Source organism: Neopelma chrysocephalum, unplaced genomic scaffold, assembly GCF_003984885.1.
Source record: "Neopelma chrysocephalum unplaced genomic scaffold, ASM398488v2 Primary Assembly neopelma1_59, whole genome shotgun sequence".
In the NCBI taxonomy this organism is placed as follows: Eukaryota; Metazoa; Chordata; class Aves; order Passeriformes; family Pipridae; genus Neopelma; species Neopelma chrysocephalum.
In genome coordinates, this window is record NW_020897714.1 from 16794470 (window position 1) to 16817833 (window position 23364).

The 23364-nt window shown below is 49.0% G+C and overlaps 1 protein-coding gene across 1 annotated transcript; it reads left to right on the forward strand.

The window, feature by feature from the left end:
* Positions 1-14748: 14748 nt before the first annotated feature.
* CENPM (centromere protein M) lies at positions 14749-21892 on the forward strand. The gene is made up of 6 exons (XM_027680593.1): positions 14749-14890; positions 15145-15224; positions 17821-17919; positions 18959-19038; positions 20083-20174; positions 20902-21892. Exons 1-6 carry the CDS (start codon positions 14834-14836, stop codon positions 21025-21027), a joined length of 534 nt encoding a protein of 177 aa, XP_027536394.1. The 5' UTR covers positions 14749-14833; the 3' UTR covers positions 21028-21892.
* Positions 21893-23364: the final 1472 nt, after the last annotated feature.

A 23364-nucleotide genomic window follows, 5' to 3' on the forward strand; every position in this document is an offset into this window, starting at 1 on the left:
AAATTTCTGAATATTTGAAATGTTTTCCCTCCCTCTCTATTTTATTCCCCCTCAAATGGTATATTCCAGTGCAACAACTTATATCCCACTGTGGAAGTTCAGTGGTCATTTGCTGGGTGTTCATCCAAGTTGATGCTTCTTTCCCTTGTTCTGATTTTCTTTTGCTTCTTCATTATTCTGATTGTTTCTTATTTTTGTCAGCTTTGGGGCATTTTCATGGTCAAGAGAACACCTATTGCAGGGATCAGCTTGCTATGCTACACTTGCCTTACTATAAAAGACATTGAAGGGCAACACAAGGAGGAAAGGAGAAAGGTGTTTTGGTGGGATAGAATGAGAACTAACATGGTTTGGTGGGCAAGTGGGAGCAAAGAAGAGGAGAGATAGGCACCCATAGCACCCACAGCATGGCAGGGGAAATGCTTGCCTGCGTTCAGGTGGCCAGGGCTGCGGGAAGTGAAAGGGGAATCACTATCCAGTGACCCACAGCAAGCTGCAGGGAATGCTGGTGGAAAGCAGGGCTCAGGGCAGTTTGAGTTCTCTGCTTCTTTAAGGGCAAAGAGACAGAAAAGTTGGAAAAGACCAACCTGATACTGTGTAGTATTTCCAGCACTAAGTATCTTCTCTGATGCTTTATGCATTTTAATTCAGTATCTGTGACTATTTCCCTCTCCCCTGAGGTCTCTCTGCCTATACAGGTCCCAGAGAGGAGAAACAGTCTCAGTTTTCAGGCACCATTTGTCTTTGGCTTAATTGTTCCCAAACAGCTCTGCTGTAGCTGGCACAGGAACCAGGCAGATGAAGACCTACTCTGCTGTAAAGGAAACCTCACTGTGGACTGGTCCTTGCTGCCTGTCCAGAGCTGGAGGGTGGCAGCTCCAGGGAGGAACAACAGGAAAATAAAGCATCAGCCACACAGTTTGTCACACACTTCTATTCCACTGGGGAGGGCTTGATACTATTGGCCATAAAGTCTTTTATAGCCATGGAAAACACCTGGCCTAATGCCGAATGCATCAGTAAACAATGCAAAACACAAGCCAGAGGAGATGAATAATTAGTTTCTCTCTAGTCCATCCCCCGCCTGTTTGTTGTCTTCTTTTGCTCAGTTGTGGGCAGACTGGAAGTGAAAACAGGCAGGACAGCATGCAGAGGAACACACGGAGGAGGAGAGAGGGGACCCCTGTGGGTGCAGGCTCCCCTTCCAACAGGGGAGGTTTACCCTGTCCCTGACTGCTCCAAGCCCCTCAGTTCCAGCATAGAGGTTTTAATTGCTACCCCACGGCTCAGCTGTGTCTGTTTGCAGGGCAGTACTACCTATGAGGGAGTCAAGGTGAGGAAACAGGTTTCCAAGCTGGTGCTTAGAAATATGGCTGTGATGTGCCAGCGGGCAGGGGATGGGGGCCATGGAGCCACGAGTGGCATGTCAGACCATGCAGTCCAGCCCCATGGCGTTTCTCTTTCACAGCCCCAAGTCAACAAGGCACAAAAATTTACCTGTTTCAAGCTGTACCTGCTCTTTGAGTCTTTGCTTGCCAGGGCGAGTGTAACTTCAGACACAGGAGTAATCCCACTCACTGCATTTCCCTGATGAGTGAGACTCCCCAGTTAGGCTACTTGCACCATAGTCACTGTTATTTGGCTGAATGAAAGGACTCTTGATTTGTCCTCTGTCTGAAATAGAACCAGAAAGCTCCTGCCAGTGTGCCTGGTTTTGGTGTGCAGGAGAATGGTAATGCATTTGCAATCTGGTGTATGAAACATTCCAGGAAAACCCAGGATATTTGTAGAATGTCCTGACCTATTCCTTAGAGCTAAAAATTAGCTTTCATCCCCAGAGAATGACCAAGTTTCAGGACACACCTGCACTTTGAGCCTTTGCTTGGCAGGGCAAGTGAAAGTTTGGGCATAGGAGTAATACTGCTCAGTGCATTTCCCCACATTGTTCACTCTAACTAGCCAGTGAACTCTGCTCCTTTCTTTGGGAATGGAGGACAAAACTTCCACTGATGAGTTCACAAGCGAGGCTGAATGACACAAGCCCATCCAGGAGCTGTGGAAGATTTGGGCAGCTGGCCTGAGGAGTTTCTACTGCCAAAAGGAGAACAGAGCCAGCACAATGGAAGGACACTGGAGATGTGAGTCGTCAACATACTGGCTGGCCCAGGGGATGGCACAGGATGCACGGACGTGCACATGGGATGGTGGCACTGGCTAACATACCTGGGATATACAGGAGTGGGGCACACAGGACCCCTCTGTTGCCAGAGTGTTCACAGGTAGAACTGCTGCACCTACTGCATCCAAAGGGTGGGTGCTGTGGTGGGAGGAGAGGTAACACAACCTCCTGCCACAGGCTCAGAGCTCTCCCAAACCTCCCTGTGCGCACTGAGCAATGCACTGGGCTGGCAGGGAGGGAGAAAGTGTGCATGTCCCTCTTAGCCCTAGTGTCACAGTTTCATCCAGCACTTTGGTGGCCAATCAGGCCCAGGACATTGTAGGAAGTCTATAAACATGGGATTTTGTGCCAGACCCACATTATACAGCTTGGGTCCAGAAAGCAGAGGTGGTATAATGGGCCCATGTAGATGGCAGGCTCAGTTCCCTTCTCAGAGACATGCAGAGAAATACGGGGATGCTTCACAGCTTTGTTGGGGCGACAGTTAAAGGAGAGCCTTATCTATGCCATAGGGCTCTGGAACACAGGGTACTGAACAAGTGCGAGATGACTCCCAGACTATCCCATCTCACTCCACGACAGAGGAGCAGAAGGTCAGGCAGATCAGGAGAAGCTTACGTGATAAATCTGGCAGCACCCCTTCATGGAGAGATGCAGAATATTCTCAGCTTGACACAGGACTTGGATAAACCTCTTTAGTAAAGACCTTTAATTTGAATATGGTGCATCTGGAATGGATGGATGAATGTTTTCCACCTCCCAAACAGAAACAGAAGTGGTGTGCCTTTAGCAGGGATAAAGGCAGTCAGTCTCTGGGGCTCGCTGAGCCCTTGGCCCCTCTGCACAAAGCTTCAGTGAGCTTACCATCCCAGCACCAAGGATGGGTGCTGTGAAGAGCTCAGTTGAAGCAATGATGTGTTGAAATCCCATTTACTTCCCCCAAAAGACTCCCTGGACTTAAGCAAAATGGGTTAGATTTAACTTCATGAATAGGAGTAAAAGGTTCTGTGTCCCTTTGCAAGACTGCTACCCTGTCGAGAACTTTCCTACTGAAGGTTGTGTTGAGATGCCAGACAGCTCAAACTCAAGTGATTAACAAGGGATGTTTCATTTGAGTGGTTCATCAGTCTTGGCCATGGGGGGGAGCAGAAGTCTTTGTCTTTGGCTGGGTGAAGAGCTGTGAGTACATGGGAAGCCCAAGTCTACAGTGCCACACAAACCTTGACTAAGAAGCAAAGGGGTAGAATGGTGAGTGGTGAGTACATGACCCAGATCAGCAAAGTGATGACCAGCCCTGCTTGCACCAGGGCAAGACTGTCATCCCTACTGAGGCTTGTTATCTGTTGCCCACCCCGTAGAGACTCTTCTGGATGTGATGGGTAGCTTGTCAGACCTCAGGCACCCCAAAGGCCAGGTTGTCCCGAATCATCAGTGTCTTCCGAAGGTCTCGTTCCATGATCGGCCTCTGTGTTCGCCACTTATGGGCTTCCTGGAGTCCTGGCTCAAAGTAGTAGATGCAAGCTCCAAAGCCCACCAGGATGAGAATGGAGATCATCAGATACACGGGCACAAACCAATCCAAGAAGTGGGGCATGGCTGCCAGAGAAAAGGAGAGAAAGCTCATACAGTGAGAGCACCCAAAAAACATCTCCACAAAGATTCATCACAAGACATCTGCCTCATCAGGAGTGCAAAGCCTCTCTGCAGCCCTTCTCGCAGCCCTGCTGCACCCAGTTCATGCTCAGTTGCACACCAAAGCACCTCATCCATTGGGAGAGGTCAATGCTTTTGGGGTCATTGCTGGGACCACCTCACAGAGCAGGAGTCCTGCTTCTGCCCCATAGAGGTGGTTGAGCCTGCATGCCCCCAGCCCTGCTGCCAGTGATTAAAAGTGGGCAGCTGCTTCTCATCTCCTGCTCGAGGGAAAATCTCCTTCTCCTGACTCTCCATGACCCCTTTAAATTCCCAGTCTGAGCTGGTCTGGCTTGGGACTGAGCCCTCCCTTGCTGCACCCCTATTTAATGTCCTGCTTTGCGAGGGCTCAGGGACCTTGCAGTGCCTGGTTCAGCACCAGTCTGTGAGCAGAGCTCAGATCCCTCCACCACATCAGCCAAGGGGCAGCGGGAGACACTTACCGAGAGTGGCCGATCTGCCTTGCCAAGAAGTCCTCACCACCCAGGAGCGAGGTGAGTCTGGAGCAGCGTTGCCCTGGGGAACACAAAACAACACACTGCATGATTGCTGTTGACCCAGTGCAAAAAATGAGCAAGCAGGAAGGAGCAAAACATTTCCTTGTCCAGCTGTCATGGCTGAAGATTTCTGGAGGAATGGACAGATGGGGTCCCAGCCCCACACCCTGCTGGTGCTCTGGTACACTCTCCCCACCATTATGGCCCTGCTGCTGCTCTGCTCAGGGCATACACCCTGACTTGGGGCCATTTAAAATGACATCATGTTTGTGCCCATCCTTTATTCCTGTCCTTTGGGAAGGAGGGAGCAACCCACATTGCAACCCTAGAGGTGCCCAACTTCTCCAACTCTCTGCTGCTTGCCCTTACCAAAACACCTGCCAAGGTGTGGGTTGTGCAGGGACAGAAAAGGGGATTGAGAAGCTTACCCTCCAAAAAGCACAGCTACGGCCTCCCTGGGCACCAGGGCTGCTGGGTGTTGTACTGTGAATGTGCTGCTTGTCCCAGGCTTCGGTGGATTAAACCAGGGACCCTCAGGCTTTGGAAATCATAACAGTGGACTCAGGCATAAAAATGCTGTCCTGAAGGGAGGCTTTCTGTAACCCTCACCCCTCAGTGGGGGTGATGAAGTGCCCCTTGAATTCAGTTGGGACAGAGTAAGGGCAGAGCTGCACCCATGTCAAACTCTTGCTTTTCCAGACAGCTGTATTCCTGCAACTGTCTCCCAAGTCACCCCTCTGTCAATAACCATGTGTCCCCACCTCCCTAGCATGGGGGCAGTTAAGGGGAGGCTGAGGAGAGCCCTGAGTATCTTCATACCCTTCTCTGCTCCTGCCCCGTAACACTGCTGCCTTCTCCCACAATGAGGGCTGGGCTTTTTTCTTTTTTTTTTTCTTTTTAATGCCACAGCCATCAGTTGTTTCCAATATGCCCAGCAGCATTTATTTGCTGGACATGTCTTGCAACAGGAAGGCCTGTAACAGGAAACATGAGGTTCATCTCTACCCTCTGAGTGACACCTTTTTTGTCACAGGATTAGATCTGAAACAAGCTGCAATTCTTATTACTATAAGCAAGAAACTACCTCCAAGAAATTACTGGAGAAAATGCCTGATTTACTCCCACTGATTGGCATGGATGTTGATATTTATCTGTTCTCCTTGCACGACAGGGGGGACCTCAATGGATTTTGCCTCGTCCTACTATGTTCTTTGATTTCCAGCAGTCCTCAGTTTTGCTACACATGGTGCTGCCACTAACAGAACTATCCAGAACTAAAGTTCTGGAAGACTTCTATCTCCCTCTCAGTGATTCACATCTCCCTTTTGCCAGGCCCTTGCTCCACCTGATCAAGTGCAACTGGAATAGAAAGTTCAGCACTGGCCACCATTTGACCAGAGCGAAGGGGAAGTGTGAGTGCTGCTCCTGCCTCTTCATGGCTGCCTCTGCCTTCCTTAGGTAAGTAACCAGTGAGAAAAGCTCCCACCACAGCTTGCAATAACATCACAGACATGTGGGGAGCTGTGGGACTTCCCTCACTCAACTCATCCCAAGGGATGAGGGAGGGAATTCCTCAAAAGGAGCCAGGTCTGAGCTCCGTGTTTGGCCAGAAGCCCCTCAGCACAGCTTTCCTACATGCTCTGCAGAAGTAGCTCCTTCACACCCTCTGCATCCCCAGCTGCTGCTGCAAACAGCCCAGGGGGCCAAGGCTGCTGCAAACCCCTTCTCCAGAGGTGCCTCAGCTGTTGATACCCATCTCCAGCTGGTGACAGCAATGGGCAGGGTCAGGGACCCTGGGAAGGTGACTTTGGTTCGGAACCCCTGGAGTGTCAGGTGGAAAGCCAATAGCCTCATTTCCTTCCCTGATCATCTGCTTTCAAAACATGGGAGGGAAGCTGCCATCCGAAAAAGCACCAGAATAAAAAGCAGCCCTACAGACTTCCCAATTCATCCTCCCTCCATTACTAGCACAGCCAGCATTTCCCAGCTCCTTGCCAGCAACCTATTCTTTGGTCTACTTGCTATGCAGCCCTCACCTCGTGCTGTGGCCCCACACTGCTCACCCATCCCTGCCCCTGCAACAAAGGGTCCTCGCCATGGCCAAGCTGAGTGCTGGACAAGGTGTCAGAGCACCCCCCCAGCCTCTGCAGGGCTGGTCTGGTGAAGCAACTTGCTTTTGTCAGGTGGGTGAGCAGATTTTGCCTGCAAATGCTAAAAAGAGGGAGTACCATTCAAAGACATCAGCTTTTTGGAGCAGTTCTGCAGATACTAAATGTGCCTTAACCCTTGCTGAACCTCAGCATCCTGATGCTGATCTCAGCATCCCATTTTGCTACGGGGCATCCACATCCCCTGAAAGTCACAAAAGAGTTTTTGGTCTTTGAAAGAGTGTCTAATATAGGTAAGCTGACTGACCCTTTATAAATCCATGTTACACATGTCACTCCAGCTGCTTGCCTTCAATGTCACCCCTGGATCCCCCATGCCACCTCCGCTACCCCCAAGGTGCCGTGGTACACTAGTGATGGAAGCCTCGGAGGGCACACTGCAAATGGTAGGGCAGAAACTGCCTGGGAGAGGCTGGGAGCAGGGTGCCAAGACACAGGTGACTTTGGGTACAAAACCCTCCCCTCTGCATAGTTGGAGCACAACCCAGGCTGCAGTGTTACCAGCCCTGTGCTCACCCCAACCACAGAAGATCCCCTCAGGACTGGGCAGGTTGCAGCTTGAAGCAGGGAGCTGCTGATGACTGGAGACCCAGAGATGACATTGCTCCCATGCACCACATTCCCGACAACCACCCGCTACCTGCCCTGCCACCTGCCACCTACTTCCTGACACCTGCCACCTACCTCCTTCCACGGGCGTAGGGCAACAGGATGGGGCTGCTCCCCCTGGCATCTGCCGGGGCCTGGCCGGGATGAGTCAGGCTCCTTTCCCGGCCAGGCAATGCCAGGGAGAAGGGACTCGGCTCCGGGAGAGCTGGGCGACAGCGGGAGGCGACAGGCGCGGATGGGCGGGAGGCAGGCAGGGAGGGAGGGATAGCGGGAGCAGCCGTGGCGGGCGGTGGGGAGGACACGGAGCCAACACTGCGGCCTCATTGCCCACTGGGGCTCCCGGGGGCTTCCCCCACCGCCTCCCCCGCAGCGGCAGCCCCGCTCCAGCCTCCCCAGAGCACCCCATCGCCGGCCTCCCCCTTACACACAAGGAGGGACCGTCTGCAACCAACTACATCTCGGCGCGAGGAGGGGGAGCATTTTAGCAGCGGTCGCTATGGCAACCAGCCTCCCCAGCTCACCCGCACATGGTACCCGGGCCAGAGCCACGGGGGAGGTGACCGCGGGATGCTCTCCCTCCTCCCGCATCATCCGCAGCCCGGGCTGCAGCCCTGGAGGAGGAGAAATGCCTAGGCAGACGTGCGTGAACTCGGGCTGACGGAGATGGATGGGATGTTAAGGCTCCACGGATTTACCAGTGTGTCCAGCCCAGGGTCTGGGGGCTGGTGGTTTGTCAGCAGCAGGATGAAGGCAGAGAGAGAGGGTAAAAGGGGCAGGGAGGTTAGTACTCCCGTTAGGGGTTTCATATAAAAATAAAATAATCAACACTTTGACCAAAAGTATCCTACATCAAAACCCAGAAGAACATTGCTATCTGAACCACTGTTTTTGCTTTCAGTGAAATACCTTGTTTCCTGAATCCACACCTCATTCTGTCATTGCTGCTGCTGACAGGAAAGGTTTTGTTAAAACATTTTCAGCTTTTCAGCAGCCCAGAAATAGGAACAAGGAAACTACTTTGGTTTTTTGATATTGTTTGCGGGTTGGGTAGGTTGGGGGGGGGGGTTCTGTACACATGGAAATTTTCACCATGACCTATAAATTGTTTAATGAATTTGTCTTAACAAAATCAAAACTAACTGTCTCAAGCCCTGAGAGTTACCTGCTCTCCTGTCTGTGCTCTCTAACCTTGCCCACTTAGTCTCTGACAATTAAAGCCCTGCAGATGTGCCACAGGGGGTGGTTGTAAAGTCTTGAAGGGTTAATAGTATCCACCAAACTGAGCCCCAGATTTGTGCCAACTACACTCCTATGCCCCAGGAGCTGTGAGATAGGAGGTTTGGCTTCCCACTAGGTTGTATTTCAGGCACAAATGGCTTCGTCCCCTCCCCAAGCAAACCTATGGATGGTGACAGAGCCCATGTGCACTTGCTGGCTCCGTGAGTAATGCACCCAAAGGGTCTGTCACCTGGTCATCCATCAGTGCAGAGACAGGGCTGTGCTGAGAGCCGTGGGAGCTGGCTGGCATGCTCCATGATTTCCTCTTCATCCTCCTTTTTTCCTCCTGAGCCCCACATCTTCCTGACGTAACTTCATAATAGCTTAGAAGCATTGAGTATAGGTCTGCAATCCCTCCATACCTAGCAGAATATCTGCATAGAGGATCAGATCCATTAGGTTTAGCTAGCTGCTTTCTCATTCACTCCAGCAAGGTGGGCACTCCAGATGATTGCCATGTACCTCCAAAGTGGAGCCTGCAATTGTGCCTTAATAACCTCATTGAAGCTCAGTCATGATACCCACCTTCACCATCAGCACAGTAATTGCTTCACTAATCCCACTGGAGGGGGAGGAAAACATAAGCCTCACAGTTTTGTCAGTACTGAGAGAGAAACATGTGGTTTAGAGAAACAGATTTTTAAGAAATAACATTGAAAGGATATTGTTTATTGTGTCCCCAGAGCAAACTCTAAGGGTAGGCAAACACGCAGTCCACTTGAGAGGTCAGAAAGAAAACCCCTTTCCACATATGCAAAGGAAATAGAGGGACATCAGAGGTGGCTGGCACAAGGTAGGAGATTATTCATTTCTCCAGGTGACCAGTCAGTGCCAGAGCCACAGGCCACCAGTAGAGCCTGCTGGGCCAGGCATCCTCATGGACACTGAGCCAAAATGTGTAAGATCCCCGCAACATCCCCAGCCAACTGTCTCAGCTCCCTATCCTAGGTCACCCCAGGGGGACACCAGAGCCAGCATGTCCATCAGTTTGCAACTTCTCCCTGGGTTTAAGCTCAGGCTTAATACCAGCATGCTGGTCATGCAGCCAAAGCCCCAGAACAGCAAGAGATTTGACTCACAGGGTCATTTATTCCCCTAGCTCACTCCCCTGCCACGCATGCACTCGGAGAGCACAACAAGGAGTGGGGACCACCTCTTTCTGCAATCACCACCACAGCAGCGGGCTTGCACAAGTCATGACATGGCAGCCTCTCTTGCTTCAAGCAGAAACCCCCCCAGATGAGTCTGAAAAACTTTTGGAGGTAGGAATAAATAAGCACTGGGCTTTGTGCTGCCAGAGCTGGGACACACTTGCAGACCCCGTGCCTCCACCACAGCCGCTTGCCGCCTGTGACAGGGCTCTCAGGTGCTGTCACATCCCTTGGTTTCCAACAGGAGCTGTAGCGGCAAGACAGCTCCAGTCATCAACGTGCCAGTACAGCTCAAACTGCATGGAAACGCTTCAGCTGCACTTCAGCTTTCACCTCGGATAACGCTGCTGTGTGCCACTCAGATCTTCCAGGCATAAGCACGTGCGTATCATTCTGCCCAGTGCCTGGGAGGCTTTCAGTCCCCTCCGCCTGCCTTGGAGGAGGCCCCTGAGTGGCTGTGCACACATGAGCCCTTCAAAGCCATTTGCCCCAGAACATTTGCTTGCCACTGAACTTACGACTACCCTCTATATCTCTGGGCAGCCACAAATTCACCTGCATGATGAAGGTGAGCATGGGGTTGGGTTTGATGTGAGAGAGCCACGCAGCCAGAGCAGAAATCATGAAACCCTTCTCAGACAAAAGCCCTGCCTGGAGAAAGAGGAGACTGGTGGGCAACTCCAGGCACACACTTAAGTGTTAAGTGTGGTTAAGTGTTATTCTAGTCTTTCCTAACAAGTTTCTTCGCTGTTCTTTAGTGTCCTTTATGCTTTTATCAGCATCTTCTGAGATGATCAAACACAGGTTGATGCCTGTCTAACATAACACCAATTTCCCAAATATTACTTTCCCAAGGTAGGTAGAGGCATGGGAGAAGATTGAGTTTATTAAACTTGCCTCTCCCAAGGTCCACAATAGAAGACAAAACTCCAGCAAGACTCACAGAAATGCTTCCCTGCTCAGCAGCTGGAGGTGAGGGAGCTGCTGCAGGATGCAGAAGGCACACTGAATGCATGGCAGAGTGTCAGTCAAGGATACTCTGGTGGGAAAGCAGAGTAACCCCCCTTCTGGGTGTTACTGCAGCTTTAAAAAAGGAAGAAGAGAGAAGTTTAACTGAGTTGATCAAAAAGCTAAAGTAATGTGTGTGGCGAGTTAAGTTAAAGAGCAGAATGGAAAAAGATTACTTGCTTTGGGTCTAACAATACCTGGGAAGATTCTTTGCCAAAGGAAGCTGAAGTTGCCAGCAACATATGTGGAAATGCCATTAGTTTCTCTAATAATTTGCACTTGCTGCAAATGATATAATTTTGTCTATTAGTGAGAGAACAAATCCAATCAAATACACATGAGTTCATATCCTGCAGGCTTCCCAGAAAGGACTGAGAGAGGTCAGCCTGGAGCCAGTGACACATGGCCAGGCTACATCTCAAGAACTTGTGCTGAATGGGGTTGGAATGAAGCCACTACTGTCAGGAGGTCTGGGAGCAGGTGCTGAGATAACTGGGACCATGGTGGGGCAGTGCTCTTCTCTAGACCATCTCCAAAGCCTGTCTCCTTCGTTCCTCTGGCTGCTCAGGGAGAACCAAGAGAGATATCCTGAGATGCAGCCACTGGATGAGGCATACAGCAAACTGGTCACGGATACACAAGGTCAAGGTGTGCTCTGTAGTATTTTTTGTAGTGGCTGGTGCTGTCCTGCTGCAGGAGCAACTGCCCCAGGAGCAACCTACTCCCAGGGAGCACTGGTGATGGCCAGGTCAAGTCTCACTGACGTTAATTGTCTTTGTTGGCAGCACGAGAGCATCTTCATGTACAATACACTTTTACCTATTTTTGGAATGGTCTGTGCTACCAAAGCAAAATCACCCACAAAGTAAAATCAGGAGCTCTCCATTTCCATGTCCTGCCTTGGTCTCGTCCTTCTGCTTTCACCGGCAGCCAGTGCCCAGACACCTCTGTCTTATCTCTCCTGCACCACTCAGAAGCAGAGACAGACTCATTAGTCCCACTTTGCAAACTGGAAATGGGGTGGTGAGAAGTGAAACAGCCTGACACAGTCACACAGTGATATGTAAAATACACTCCAGCCTCCAACACCAACCGTGTCTCATCCCTCTCCCCTCCTCTCCTTGCCAAGCTACAGAACTAGACAAGATCTGCAGGCACATTGCCACCCTGAGTCTCCACCTCCTTACACCATCCTCTACCATGAAAACAGTTATTAAATGCTACTCTTTGACATTAGATCTGTTTTACACCTCTTGGCCCATGCGTAAATAGCCAACTAAGGTGCAGGATGATGACTCCTGTTCTCCTCTCTGGTTCCCCACTGAGCTAAGCTTGCACTGCAGGCTTTGCTGTGAAGCATCCCTGGCTGCATTTCAAAGACAGAGGAAAGCAAAGTGAATCTGCCTGGCTTAGCTCACTGTGCCAGCTGTTAGGCAATGGCTTTGCATCCCAGGAGGAAACTGGCTCTGCCAAAGCCTAGACTTTGAGGCAGGGACCATCAGCATTTCCACTGCCCTGCTCCAAGTCACTCAGAGGTGGTCTGTGTACTCAAGGATCTTTTGTTGGTAAGGGGCTGAGGGGGAAGGCATCCCCCTGGGAAATGGTACAGTGAAGATGCACACAGAGGAGTGAGCAGGATGAATCTCTGTGTTTCCATGGGAAGGTGGGTGTCATCTCTGCAGAGGTAAGTCTGCCAAGGAGCAGCCAAGAAACCTGCTGGGGACAAGGAATAATAACTGTAGGATCAGTGGTAGCTCATCTGGACCCACTAAATCTCCACAGACACGGGTGTTGTGAGAAAGAGGAAGCCTGCAGCGACGGTGGACAGTGAGCACATCCCCAGCCAGACACTGAAGCCACCCAGGTCCTTCTGTGGGGCCAGAGAGCAGGCAACAGGGAGTAGCAGGGGGCAGAAAGAGGACAAACATGTTTTAAGTGGGTGCCAGATCCTTCCACATTCTCAGCAGCCGGAAAGGAACATTGTCCCCTTTGAGCTCTACATCCCCCCAGCCTGGGAACTGGCTCTTGTTATTTATCGCATCTGCTTGCCTCCCATCTTTAGGACATGTCTGCCCTGGATTCATCCTCCCTTCCCCCTACCAAACTCAAAAACAGCCAGAAATATCCTATAATCTCTTCTGCTTCACCTGTAATTTGTCTCATGCTGGCAACGAGCGAAACCGTCTGCCTTTGTCAAGATCAAAAAAGCCATGGCAGTCATGTGATGTCAGCTTACATTAACCCACCCCCTCCCCTTCATCTCCCTTCTCCAGCTTGCTGCAGAAGGAGAGATATGTCTTCATTCTCCTGCAGCCTTCTTCCTTCCCCAGCATGTCTCCTGCCATTTGGAGGTGTCCTGGTGTAAGGGGCAGGGAGAGCCAGCACTAGCAGGCAGCTGAAGGGGTCCTGGACCCCCTTTCTCACACTGAGAATTTGTAGCCAAACTCAGAGATGAGGTAAAGAATAGGAGATGCAGCAAGGTGGACCACAGGCCACCGAGGTACACTGGACCTCTGAGGGCTTTACATCAGTGCACATCATCCTCCTGCTCTGACCTTGGAGTGAGAAAAGCTCAGCCTCTATAACTGCAGTGCTTCTGCATGGGCTTCTTCGCCTGTATCACTGGCAGGGGAGTGTGGGGCTGGGCAGAGGCCGACCAGCCAGTGAGGAGATGGAGAAGGTGCCCAGGAAGGGGCAGGATGGAGGCTGACACTGCTGGAGCTGCCAGAAAACCTTGCACAGAACAATTCAGTGTGCAAATCCAGGTGCTGCTGCCATACAGTGCTAGGGAAATTCCCTTCCTTCAAGCAGTCTTTATAGGATGAGTGTATTAACTTTGTTAACATTCTTCCCTCATACTTGGCACTGGTGAGGCCATACCTCAAATCCTGTGTTCAGTTCTAGGCCCCTCACTACAAGAAGGATGTTGAGGTGCTGGAGCATGTCCAGAGAAGGGCAACGAACCTGATGAAGGGTCTGGAGTACAAGTCCTATGAGGAGAGGGTGAGGGAACTGGGGGTGTTTAGCCTGGAGAAAAGGAGGCTCGGGGGAGACCTTATTGCTCTCTACAACTACCTGAAAAGAGGTTGTAGTGAGGTGAGGGTTGGTCTCCCAAGTAACAAGCAGCAGGATGAGAGGAAATAGCCTCAAGTTGCAGCAGTAGAGGTTTACAATGGACATCAGGAAGCATTTCTTCACTAAAAAGGGTGGTCTGGGATTGGAACAGGCTGCCCAAGGAACTGGTGGAGTCATCATCCCAAAAGTGTTTGAAAAGGTGTAGATGTGGCACTTGGGGATGTGGTTTAGTTTTGAACATGGCAGCGCTGGTTCATTGTTTGGACTCGATGATCTTAGAGGTCCTTTTGATTTAACAGTTCTATGATTCTATGTATTAGTTCACATTATAAACTGTAATGTAAGGAGGCAGTTGAATCTTACTGAAGCCTTTGGTATTGTTCAGCCTTGACCAAACGAATGGGCATCTGCTCATAGCAAGGACCAGGGGACAGCCCAGCCCTGGAAATAAGGGCTTTGCTCCTCAGAAGCTTAGGCTGTCCATGATGGCCCTGGACAGCCAAGGTGAGGCCACCATCCGAATCCTCAGCATCTCTCCAGCATTGCCTGGCACCACCCACGGGTGCCTCAGGCATGACTGACCCTTGGGACACCTGGATGCCATAGAAATACCGCGGCTTTGCAGAGTTTTACTGTGATTAGCCATCTTTGGTGGTCAGTCCCAGCGCGTGGTATCCGAGTGCTCGGCGGGGCCTGCGCTGCGCCTGCAGTCTACAACTTCCTCATGAGGAGAAGTGGAGCGGCAGGCACTGATCTCTCTGACGATCAGCGACAGGACCCGCGGGAATGGCCTGAAGGTGTGCTGGCAGACGTTTATTAGAAAAAGGTTCCTCAGGAACAGGCTCTGCAGGGAGATGGTCACAGCACCAAGCCTGGCAGAGTTCAAGAAGCGCTTGGAGAATGCTGTCGGGCACATGGTGTGACTCTGCGGGCCGTCCTGCGCAGTGCCATGAGCTGGACTAGCTGATCCCTCTGGGTCCCTATCCAGCAAGATATTCCCTGGCTGGGTTACCGGCCAGCCCCGCAGCGCCCCCTGCCACCGCCCCATACCCGCCGCCACCAGCGCGCACGCGCGTCATTAGCCTCGCCCCTCCTACCCCCGCCCTACGTCAACGCGACGCAGCGCGCGGCCGCCGTTTGAATTCAGGCGGGCGGACGGTGCTGTCTGTGGCGAGGATGGCGGTGCTGCGGCCCTTCGACAAGCTCCCGGGGCTCAACTCCGCTGTCCTCCTGGTAGGTCCGGCGGCGGCGCTGCGTCGCAGCCCACCCCCGCCGCCTCTTCCCCTTCCCCGGGCCAGGCCCTGCGGTCCGAGCCCGCCCGTCCCGTGCGCTCCGCTGGCTCGGGCCGCGCGTCAGCGCGCCGGGCTCGCCCCCCGCGGGGATTGGCTGCCCCACTGCGATATGCAAATGTACCCCGGTGTGGCTCCGCCCCCGCGGCGCCGGGCCGGGGGTCTGTCCCTGACTGCGCTCTCCATCTGTGCCCGCAGCTGGTGGGCTCGGACGAGGAGCTCCAGCAGAAGCTGGCGGAGGCGATCCTCCAGGAGAAGAGGGACTTCAAAATCAGCATGTGAGTAGTAGGGAGAGGGACTCGTCGCCTGCGGGCCCGGGGCCCAGATCAGCGGCTGTGACCCGAATTCACGGAAGGCTTCTGCTTCAGGAATGCACGCACCGAAATTGGTTAAAAATGCAGGTTCCGCCCCCGTGGCGGTAGTCGGAACTGCAAGGCGCTCGGTTCGGAGAGAAACTTCTCTCTTGCGAACGCTAGAGAGCACCGCTGCCCAGATGTGGCCACATATGCAGCGAACAAACCCTTCTGCCCTCAGGGCAGGCAGTTTGGGCATGCTTGGAAACAGGGGTGGAAGCACTTCCCACGTTCGTGTTCACCATGCGCATACCGTTGCCCTTCAGATGTTGCACAGATGTTTGATTACTAAATTGGAAGAGTATGAGAGGAACACAGATATTTGTTTTTTCCCCACCTGAGAGAAAGGCATATACAGAAATTGAACATCCTGTGACAGAATGGGACAAGTACAATGCTTGCAAGTACTTAAAACCAAACAAGATGTCCAGTGCTTTTGGTGCTCATTGTAGCCATTTTCTAAGTTGTGTGCGCACACGTGCTTTTCCTCCTCGAGCTGTTAAGATGCACTTGAAATTTTAGCTTTAGCTGTGTGACAAGTGCTGTCTTAAAAGCTTGATTAACTAACTTTTTATGATGAAATGTCCTTGACAGCTCTCTTGCCAAGACCAAATGAGTTTAGTCAGCTCTTCAGAAGGTGTTTGTGTTATTTCGCTGCTGAAATCCATGGCTATGCAGTAAAAACAACCTGAGTGGAGTTGCACCACTGGCTAATTAGGGCGACTGTACTGCTCTGATTATGGCATCTTGGATGTTTGTGCCAACTAATAGCAAATGAATTACCCCATTTTCTGTGTGGAACCTGCAGCCTCTGCTGAGCTGTGGAATGCCATAACTAGATGGCTGCTGGTACTACAGCTGGGTAACTGCCCAAAGGCACAGAATCGTGTGCTTGTACTACAGAGCAAGATAAGTCCCTGTGTTAATATCACTACGAAAGCGAAGTCCGTTACAGTGGTATTGGGTTTTTTTCCCCCACTATATTACCTTGGGGTTCTTTTCCCCCCATTATATTACTTTGGGATTATACACATTACAAAGAAATACTGTATCTTGTCTGGCAAGTTTGCCTGCCAGGTACAGCTGCTGGGAGAAGAATTGCAGGGCTGGGGTTTTTTGTGTCTCTTATTGCTGGGGAAAAAAAGGGTTTCTGCAGCACATATCTGGAGACTGCTGACATCATCTAGTCATTTTGGTTTAAATATAGCAGAGTTCCAAAAAAAAAGCAGTGCTTTTTTCGGTTTCCTTTTTTTTTTTTCTCCAGATAATGAAATCTGATGTTTTCACCACAGTGTCTCCCTACATTTCACCTTAAATTAATACACTTATTTGTGTTGCAGTGTGTCTTTCAAGCTCACTTTGCTCATCTCTTCTGTCAGTTTTAGAATGGTTTTGTTAAATTGTACCTTCCTTATATGTAAGAAACCAAACACCTTTATTTGGAGACTGGCAGACAAAACTACAAACTACATAAGATTAATAGAAGGGAATGCGTACTGTGGTTTGCGGCTGCTGGTGAAAACTGTGAAGACCTTAAGATTGAATTGCTAGAAGTAATATTCCCCAAGAAGATCAGAATCAGTGTTTCTCTCTTGGCTTCCAGAGAGGAAGTGGATTGTGAGAGTGACTGAACTTCTGGGATTTTTGTTTGTCCAGTTTGTCTTTAAGGTGATCTTCCAAAAATGAGATGCTGATAATGTTCTTCCCTGTGGAAGGTCCAGCTATGCACTGCTGAAACCTTTTTTGTTGGGTTTTTGGTTGGTTGGTTGGCTTGCTTGTTTGTTTTTTGTTGTTGTTAGTTAGTTGGTTGTGGTTTTTTGCTGTTTGGTTTTTTTAGTGGGAAGAGACACAAAAAGTCCCCACCCTGTATTTCTTTCAACAGCTGTATCAGCAGTGGTAGTATTGTGTAGGAGGACACCTAAACTAACCTAGTAGCTCCTGCACAGTAAAAGGGTTAAAAAGGGGGGTAATGGTATAATAGGAACTCTTACTGAGTTATAACTTCATCTGTAAAGCTGTAGTAGTGATAAGTTTCTGGTTTAAGGTTTTTCTGTGCCTGGAAAGGTAGCCTCTCCCGCGTGAGCATATGAGCAGAATCTCTGGAATGTGACAGGAAAGCACTGATGCATTTTAAATGAAAGTTGGCAGCAAAACATACCAGTAAAGCATTGGGGTCCACTTTGTTAGAAAGGACTCTTCATGACAATTAAAGAAAATGACTTGCCATACAGATCTGTGCAGCAAAAATGTTTCCGTGAGTCTTGTTATGCTCTAATAAGCTTCCCATTATAACCAGCCTTGTCTAGTGATTACCATTGTGGCTGTCAGCAACTATGAGTGTGCCTAAGATATGAGAGTGCCACTTAAAAATCATTGTCTCTTCAATTACCACGTATTTAGTAATTAGCAGGTTTCCTGGTAACTTGCTACATGGTGAACTTCAAAGGTTGTGTGGTTATGCATAAGTGGATACTGTCTTGCCAAGCTATTTGGTTAAACTGGCAAATTTATTATCTTTCAGTCACATCGCTACATCCCTCCCCTTACCTTCAGAGAGGGATCACCTTCGGCCCAGGATAGATCTGATTGTGTTTATAATTGACATCAAGAGCAAATGCAGGTAAAAGAAGGGCAAAAATATGAGAGGGGGAACTGATATTCTTTCTTGGATTAATGGCTGAATCTGCATTACTGTGTTGGAATTGCTGAATAGTGAATTTCAAACCCAAGACTTGCTGTGGTGGAAGAGCTCAGTAATGTATACAGTGGCTTTCTGGCCTCCAGCAGTGGATTAGGACTGAACTGTTCTGTGCAATAACATGCCTGTTGTGCACTAAGTTACCATAGCAGAGAATGCAGAATTTATTTCTGGATCTGGATATGTGGTGGTATGAACTGAGCCTTAGAAAGATGCTGTCTGTGAAATTAGATGGAAATGATGGTGGTGCTGTGAAGTTCTGTAATATGCAGATGGCTGATGTGCGCTGGGCAGTGCTACCTCGTAACCAGCCAGTTGCTGCGTCTGTGTCCCCTTTTCACAGGGGGACCCTCCTGGTCCCCTGGGATCAGCACTACTGATGTCTCTAGGCAAAAAAGAAAAGTCTTCAGGGATTGATACCTTTTCTATCATCTTGTGCTTATCTTTGTAGAAATGATATTTGTGTCCCCAGGCCATAAGTAAAGACTTGCTAAGGCACAGAAGTCAGCATTTTATTACTTACTTAACTTGTGACTGATGATCCTGGGCTCTCATTTACCAAAAATGACAGGCCCAGCTGCATACTTACAGCACAGATGGTGCTGCAGAAATGTGTGGGCAAGCTCTTCCTGAGAGAGCCAAAGTGGTGCTGAATCTCATTGGATGTTAATGAATTCGGATGCTTAGTATCTGCAAGTCATGGAGGACACTGTTCAAACAAAGACTAACTGTTGAGTCTTGAGTAGAAAGGATATATTATGGATTATTCAACAGCTGTGGGTATTACAGAGGTCTCTGATGTCATGCTTTTAGCATAGAGCAGAACTCTGCGAGCTCACAGATCAGCAGATGTTAACATCACTGGTTTTCTAATTGTGCTTCTTAAAGTTATTCCTGTTGTCCTTATGCTGCACTGGTTTAACCTCCCTGTCCAATTGGATTGTCTGTACTTTTCTGACAGCTTGAAGAATGTCGAAGCTTCCCTAGCTCATGTGGATGCCAGCTTCTTCCTGGGGAAAGTATGCTTTCTTGTCACTGGAGGTACGTATGGCACCTCTTCCTTCTCTCCAAGCAGCACCACTTGCTGTTAGTTTTCTTAAAACAGGGCAGTGACTTAACTTGAAATAAACCGAAGGAAACCAATGGCTTTGTAAAAAACTTTGTTTAAATTATGTCTGAACTCAGCTGCCTTTTTTTATTGTTTTCTTAGATAAAACATTGTTCTCTTCTCTCATGCTCACTCATTCCCTCATTTTTGGTTTTTCCAGTCAGATTTCTCTTCTCTGTCCCTAATGCCTGAATATGTTTTGTGTTATTGATTCTTTTTTTCCTGTGGCACTGCAGAAGTCTGTTCTATCTGCTCTTGCAGATCTGCCTTAATGATAATCTTAATAAGCAGTGAGGAGCATATGATACTGTGATAATAAAGTGAATCTAAATGGATGAGCTACAAAACTATTAAGTATAGTTTTAATACAAGACTGGTATTCCTGCTGTGTACTGTCTGGCCCTGTTGTGCCTGTAATCCTTCTGTCTCCCTGCCTCAAGGAGAGAGGGTGCTTTCCTGTGTACCCTCCCTGCTTCAGCTCTGAGGAGCTGGAGTGGCCAGACTGTACTGCTCGGTGTTGAAACAGAGGTGCTGTGTCCCTGGAGTTTGGGGATCAGGAGGCCTAGTTCTGGGGTAGTAAAGGAGTCTTAGCATTGTCTTGTGCTGTGGCTCTCCTGATGAAGTGAATTTCTTTGGTGATGACCACTCTGTGATATCACATGAGCCAGCAGGATTTCTGATAAGTAAGTGGAAGATTCTGCCCGTGCTGATGGTGCACTGATCCCTTATTCCAACTGTTAATGTTATATTAACAGTAATGTGGCAATACTGTTCCTGATGTTAGTATTATGAAATACTTTCATGCTAATTCAATTTCAAGTTTTTTATCATTCTGTTTGTATTGCTCACTGTTGCCTTACCTTCCATGGTGCTCTTGAAATTAGCTGTGGATCATTTTTTAGTTGTGGAATTTCCTGGTACTTTTCTTCACTGATTGCTGATTATGGGGCTTGTAATGTGGAAAAACTTCTTTGTAGTTGGCAGGGTGAATTGTTGCAGCATTGAGACGAATGCCATCTGTAAACTGGGAGAAGCCTACTGCAGTCCTGTGCTATTCTGCGAGCTGGAGGTAAGGTGCTTATTTGATATCTGGAGGGATTTCTGAACTCCACTGCTCTGTGATCCTTAGGAACATCATTACATTAGTAATAAATACAGGTACATACGCTGCTGTCTTGCGTAAGCGTCAGAGACCAGACTGTTTTTACAAAAACACTAGAGGTACAGGAGTCTGTCCTTGAAATGAGCCTTCTAGTAACCTGCTCCCTACTGTGCTACTTCAAGGCCTCAGGAAGCCAAGCCTAAACTAGAAAAGTCATCCCTGGTGTGCAAACCCTTGGTATGCTTGTTCCTTGCCGCGTTTTTTCTTCCTGGGAGCCCCTGAGCTGTTATTTGCCAATGACTTCCTTGCCCATATAATGCTTCCTGTTAGCCAAACTTTGTGGCTTCACTGACTGTTTTGCTGTCTGATATGCCACTCTTTCCAATTACCTGCTTGGTCTGAAAAGCTGGAGGGTGAGTTTGGCATCCAATGGTAGTAGCACACTTCACTTTTCTGTATACTCATTGTTCCATCCTCAGAGACTGCTTCCCTACCAGCAGGTGGTACCTGTGCCTTTGGCAAGCCCTTCAGGGCTTTCAGCTGGCAACACCGTACCTTCCTTGATGTTAGGGGTTTAAATAGGCCTGTTTGGGGTTTTCTGTAGCTAGCCACTTATTGCCTGCTCTGGTCCTTTCTTTTATGACTGCTTTTCTTCTTTTCTATTGATTAAATAATTTCTCCATTTTGTTTCCAGCTGGAAGGCATACGAGTTGCCACTGCTCAACGACTTCTCCGAATGTTACAGATCTGTGCTGGTCTTGTACCGGGATTTTCTGCCTTGTCCTTTAGCTTACTGATGAGGAACTCTGCTGATGATTAGCTTCTCGTTGTGATAATTCAACCACATTTGTCAGATTTTTTTTCACTTCAGGCATTCAAGCTGCTGCAGTTGGAATCACACTGGGGAGCCTTTTTGCCTGACTTGTCACAACCACTCATCCAGAACTGTTCCTAGTTGCTTATCTCTCAAGAAAAGCTTGATTTGTATTCAGTGGATAGCGTATAGGTGCTGTGGGGAGGGCAGTTTGAATTGGGGATTCTTATCCTTTGTTACATCTGAACCTCATTTCATGATCAAGTTTGAGTTTCATCCACTTGGCCAGTGGCCAGGAGCCACATGTTTTTCTGAGAGAATATCAGAAGACAAGGCTACTATTTCCAAAGTCCTAGGGAAGAGGCAGCAGACTCCTGCTTCCTTCCCGTTGAAATACAGCACCTTGGACTAATGTGAAACCTTGCTGCCAGGTTTTGTCTCTCCACCAAGAGAGGAATAAGGAAGGAAGGCTGGCCTGCAGCTTCTAGATAGACTGCACTTGGCAGTTAATAATCCAGCTGTGTGAGCATCTGCGCATCAAAGGGCTCAGTATTTCCATGTCTGATACTAACTGAGGAGGAATGGACTAAAGAATATAATCTAGCACTTTAGCTTTCTTTTAGATCTTTGAAGAAAAAGACTCCACCTGTCAAGCCCAGGATAGCCCCAGCAACCCAGCCCCCAGGGCTGAGCAGGGTTCAGATGCAGCAGATTGGACCACGGCAGCACACAGAAAACACGTCTCTGTACGTTTGGCACATGCTGTGTATAATCTCTTTACTAACAGGTTCTTAGCAGCAGTAAGTCATGCCTTATTCTTACTGCAAGTCACTAGTATTTGAGAGTTCTAATTTAATAAAATGAGTAATATGTAATAGTTGTATGCTCTTTGTTATGTATGTGGCATGGGCACTAAAAGCTGTGAACACTTGCTCTGGTTTGCCCTGGCAGCAAGGCTGGACCTTGCTGGCAGCTCAAACTCCCAGTTAGTTGTTGTGCTGCACTCGTGGCTTCAGCCACGTGGTGGTGGCAAAAGCTTTCCAAATACAGCTCTTCCTGTACACCAAGTTGAGCTACCTGCCAGAATACGGTGTTTCTTGAGTTGCTGGGTTTTTCTTACCCAGAATTGCATGCCAGGTAGAAATGAAGCCTAGAGAGAATGTGTTAAACTCCGCTCTGGCTCAATTTATTTAATCCCTAATAGTCTGCTTTAATGTTCCTAGGTGGAGAGCTCTAGCTGCGTGAGCTGTTTCGGTTAGCTTGTTTCTGACATCTGTCTGTGAGCAGGAAAAGCAGAAAGCAGCACTGCAGGCTTAATCAGCTGTGAGTGTTGGCAGTCTTTGCAAAGACAGCTCAGCAAGGCACAAAGCCTGTATCCTTGCTCAGAGGACACACAAATCCCAGTTCCAGTTGTATTGTTGCTGGCGGGGGAGGGCTAGGTTGTTTTTCAGCTGGAACAAAAGAAGCTAAACCATTCAGCTGTGTTATGATGCCCAAAGGGGCTGGACTCTGGCTAAAACCCAAAGGAGAAAGACGTGCAAACTGTCGTGGCTGTGTAAGGAAGATTGGAAGCTTAATGGGCATGCCCTACTTTCAGCTAGCTTTGTGATTCTGAAGTTACTAACCAGGACTGGGCCATCAGAGAGGGGCAATCATGCTGAGAAACAAGTTTTTGTGTTGGTTATGCTGTCTCAGCCTTGCTCTCGATTTGGATCCCTCAAAATAAAGGAGACCATGGTTTATAATAGACTGGTTTCGATTTGCTCTTGATGTGCAGGTGCACTCTGGGGGAGGGAAGGAAGGAATGTGGCATGAAATGAGCCACTCTTTCATGTCCTCCACAATCGCTGTGAGACAGGGAGACTTTTCCATCTCCTAGGTCACTCTCCAGTTGACTAATAACTATTGGACTACGGCAAAATCCCTTTGGCCTCAAGTAATTTCGCTGTGTTTTCTGAACTAGTGAAAATGAAACTTTTTTTGGTCCACCCAGAATGCTTTGTAGCAACCCACACGTGCTACTGTCCATTCCTGCACCTTCAAACAGGGTTTTTTTCCACTGTTATGTTTCAGATGCGGTATTTCTTTCCTTCTACTACTTTCAAAGAAGAAAGATGCTGTTTTTACTTCCTACAGGTGGCTGAATCTCAGCTGGTACAAAATAAAATCTAGTTCCTTAAGAGCAGCATCTTGCTTGACCTTGGGGCAAATATTTTTCTTACTCTTAGGAGAAAGTATTTACTAGAACTGGCAGGGGAAGTGGAGCGTATCTAAGAATATGACACTGTGTCTCAGGTCCATCATGTTTTACAACCCAAAGTAGTTGGGACACATCTAAAGCTA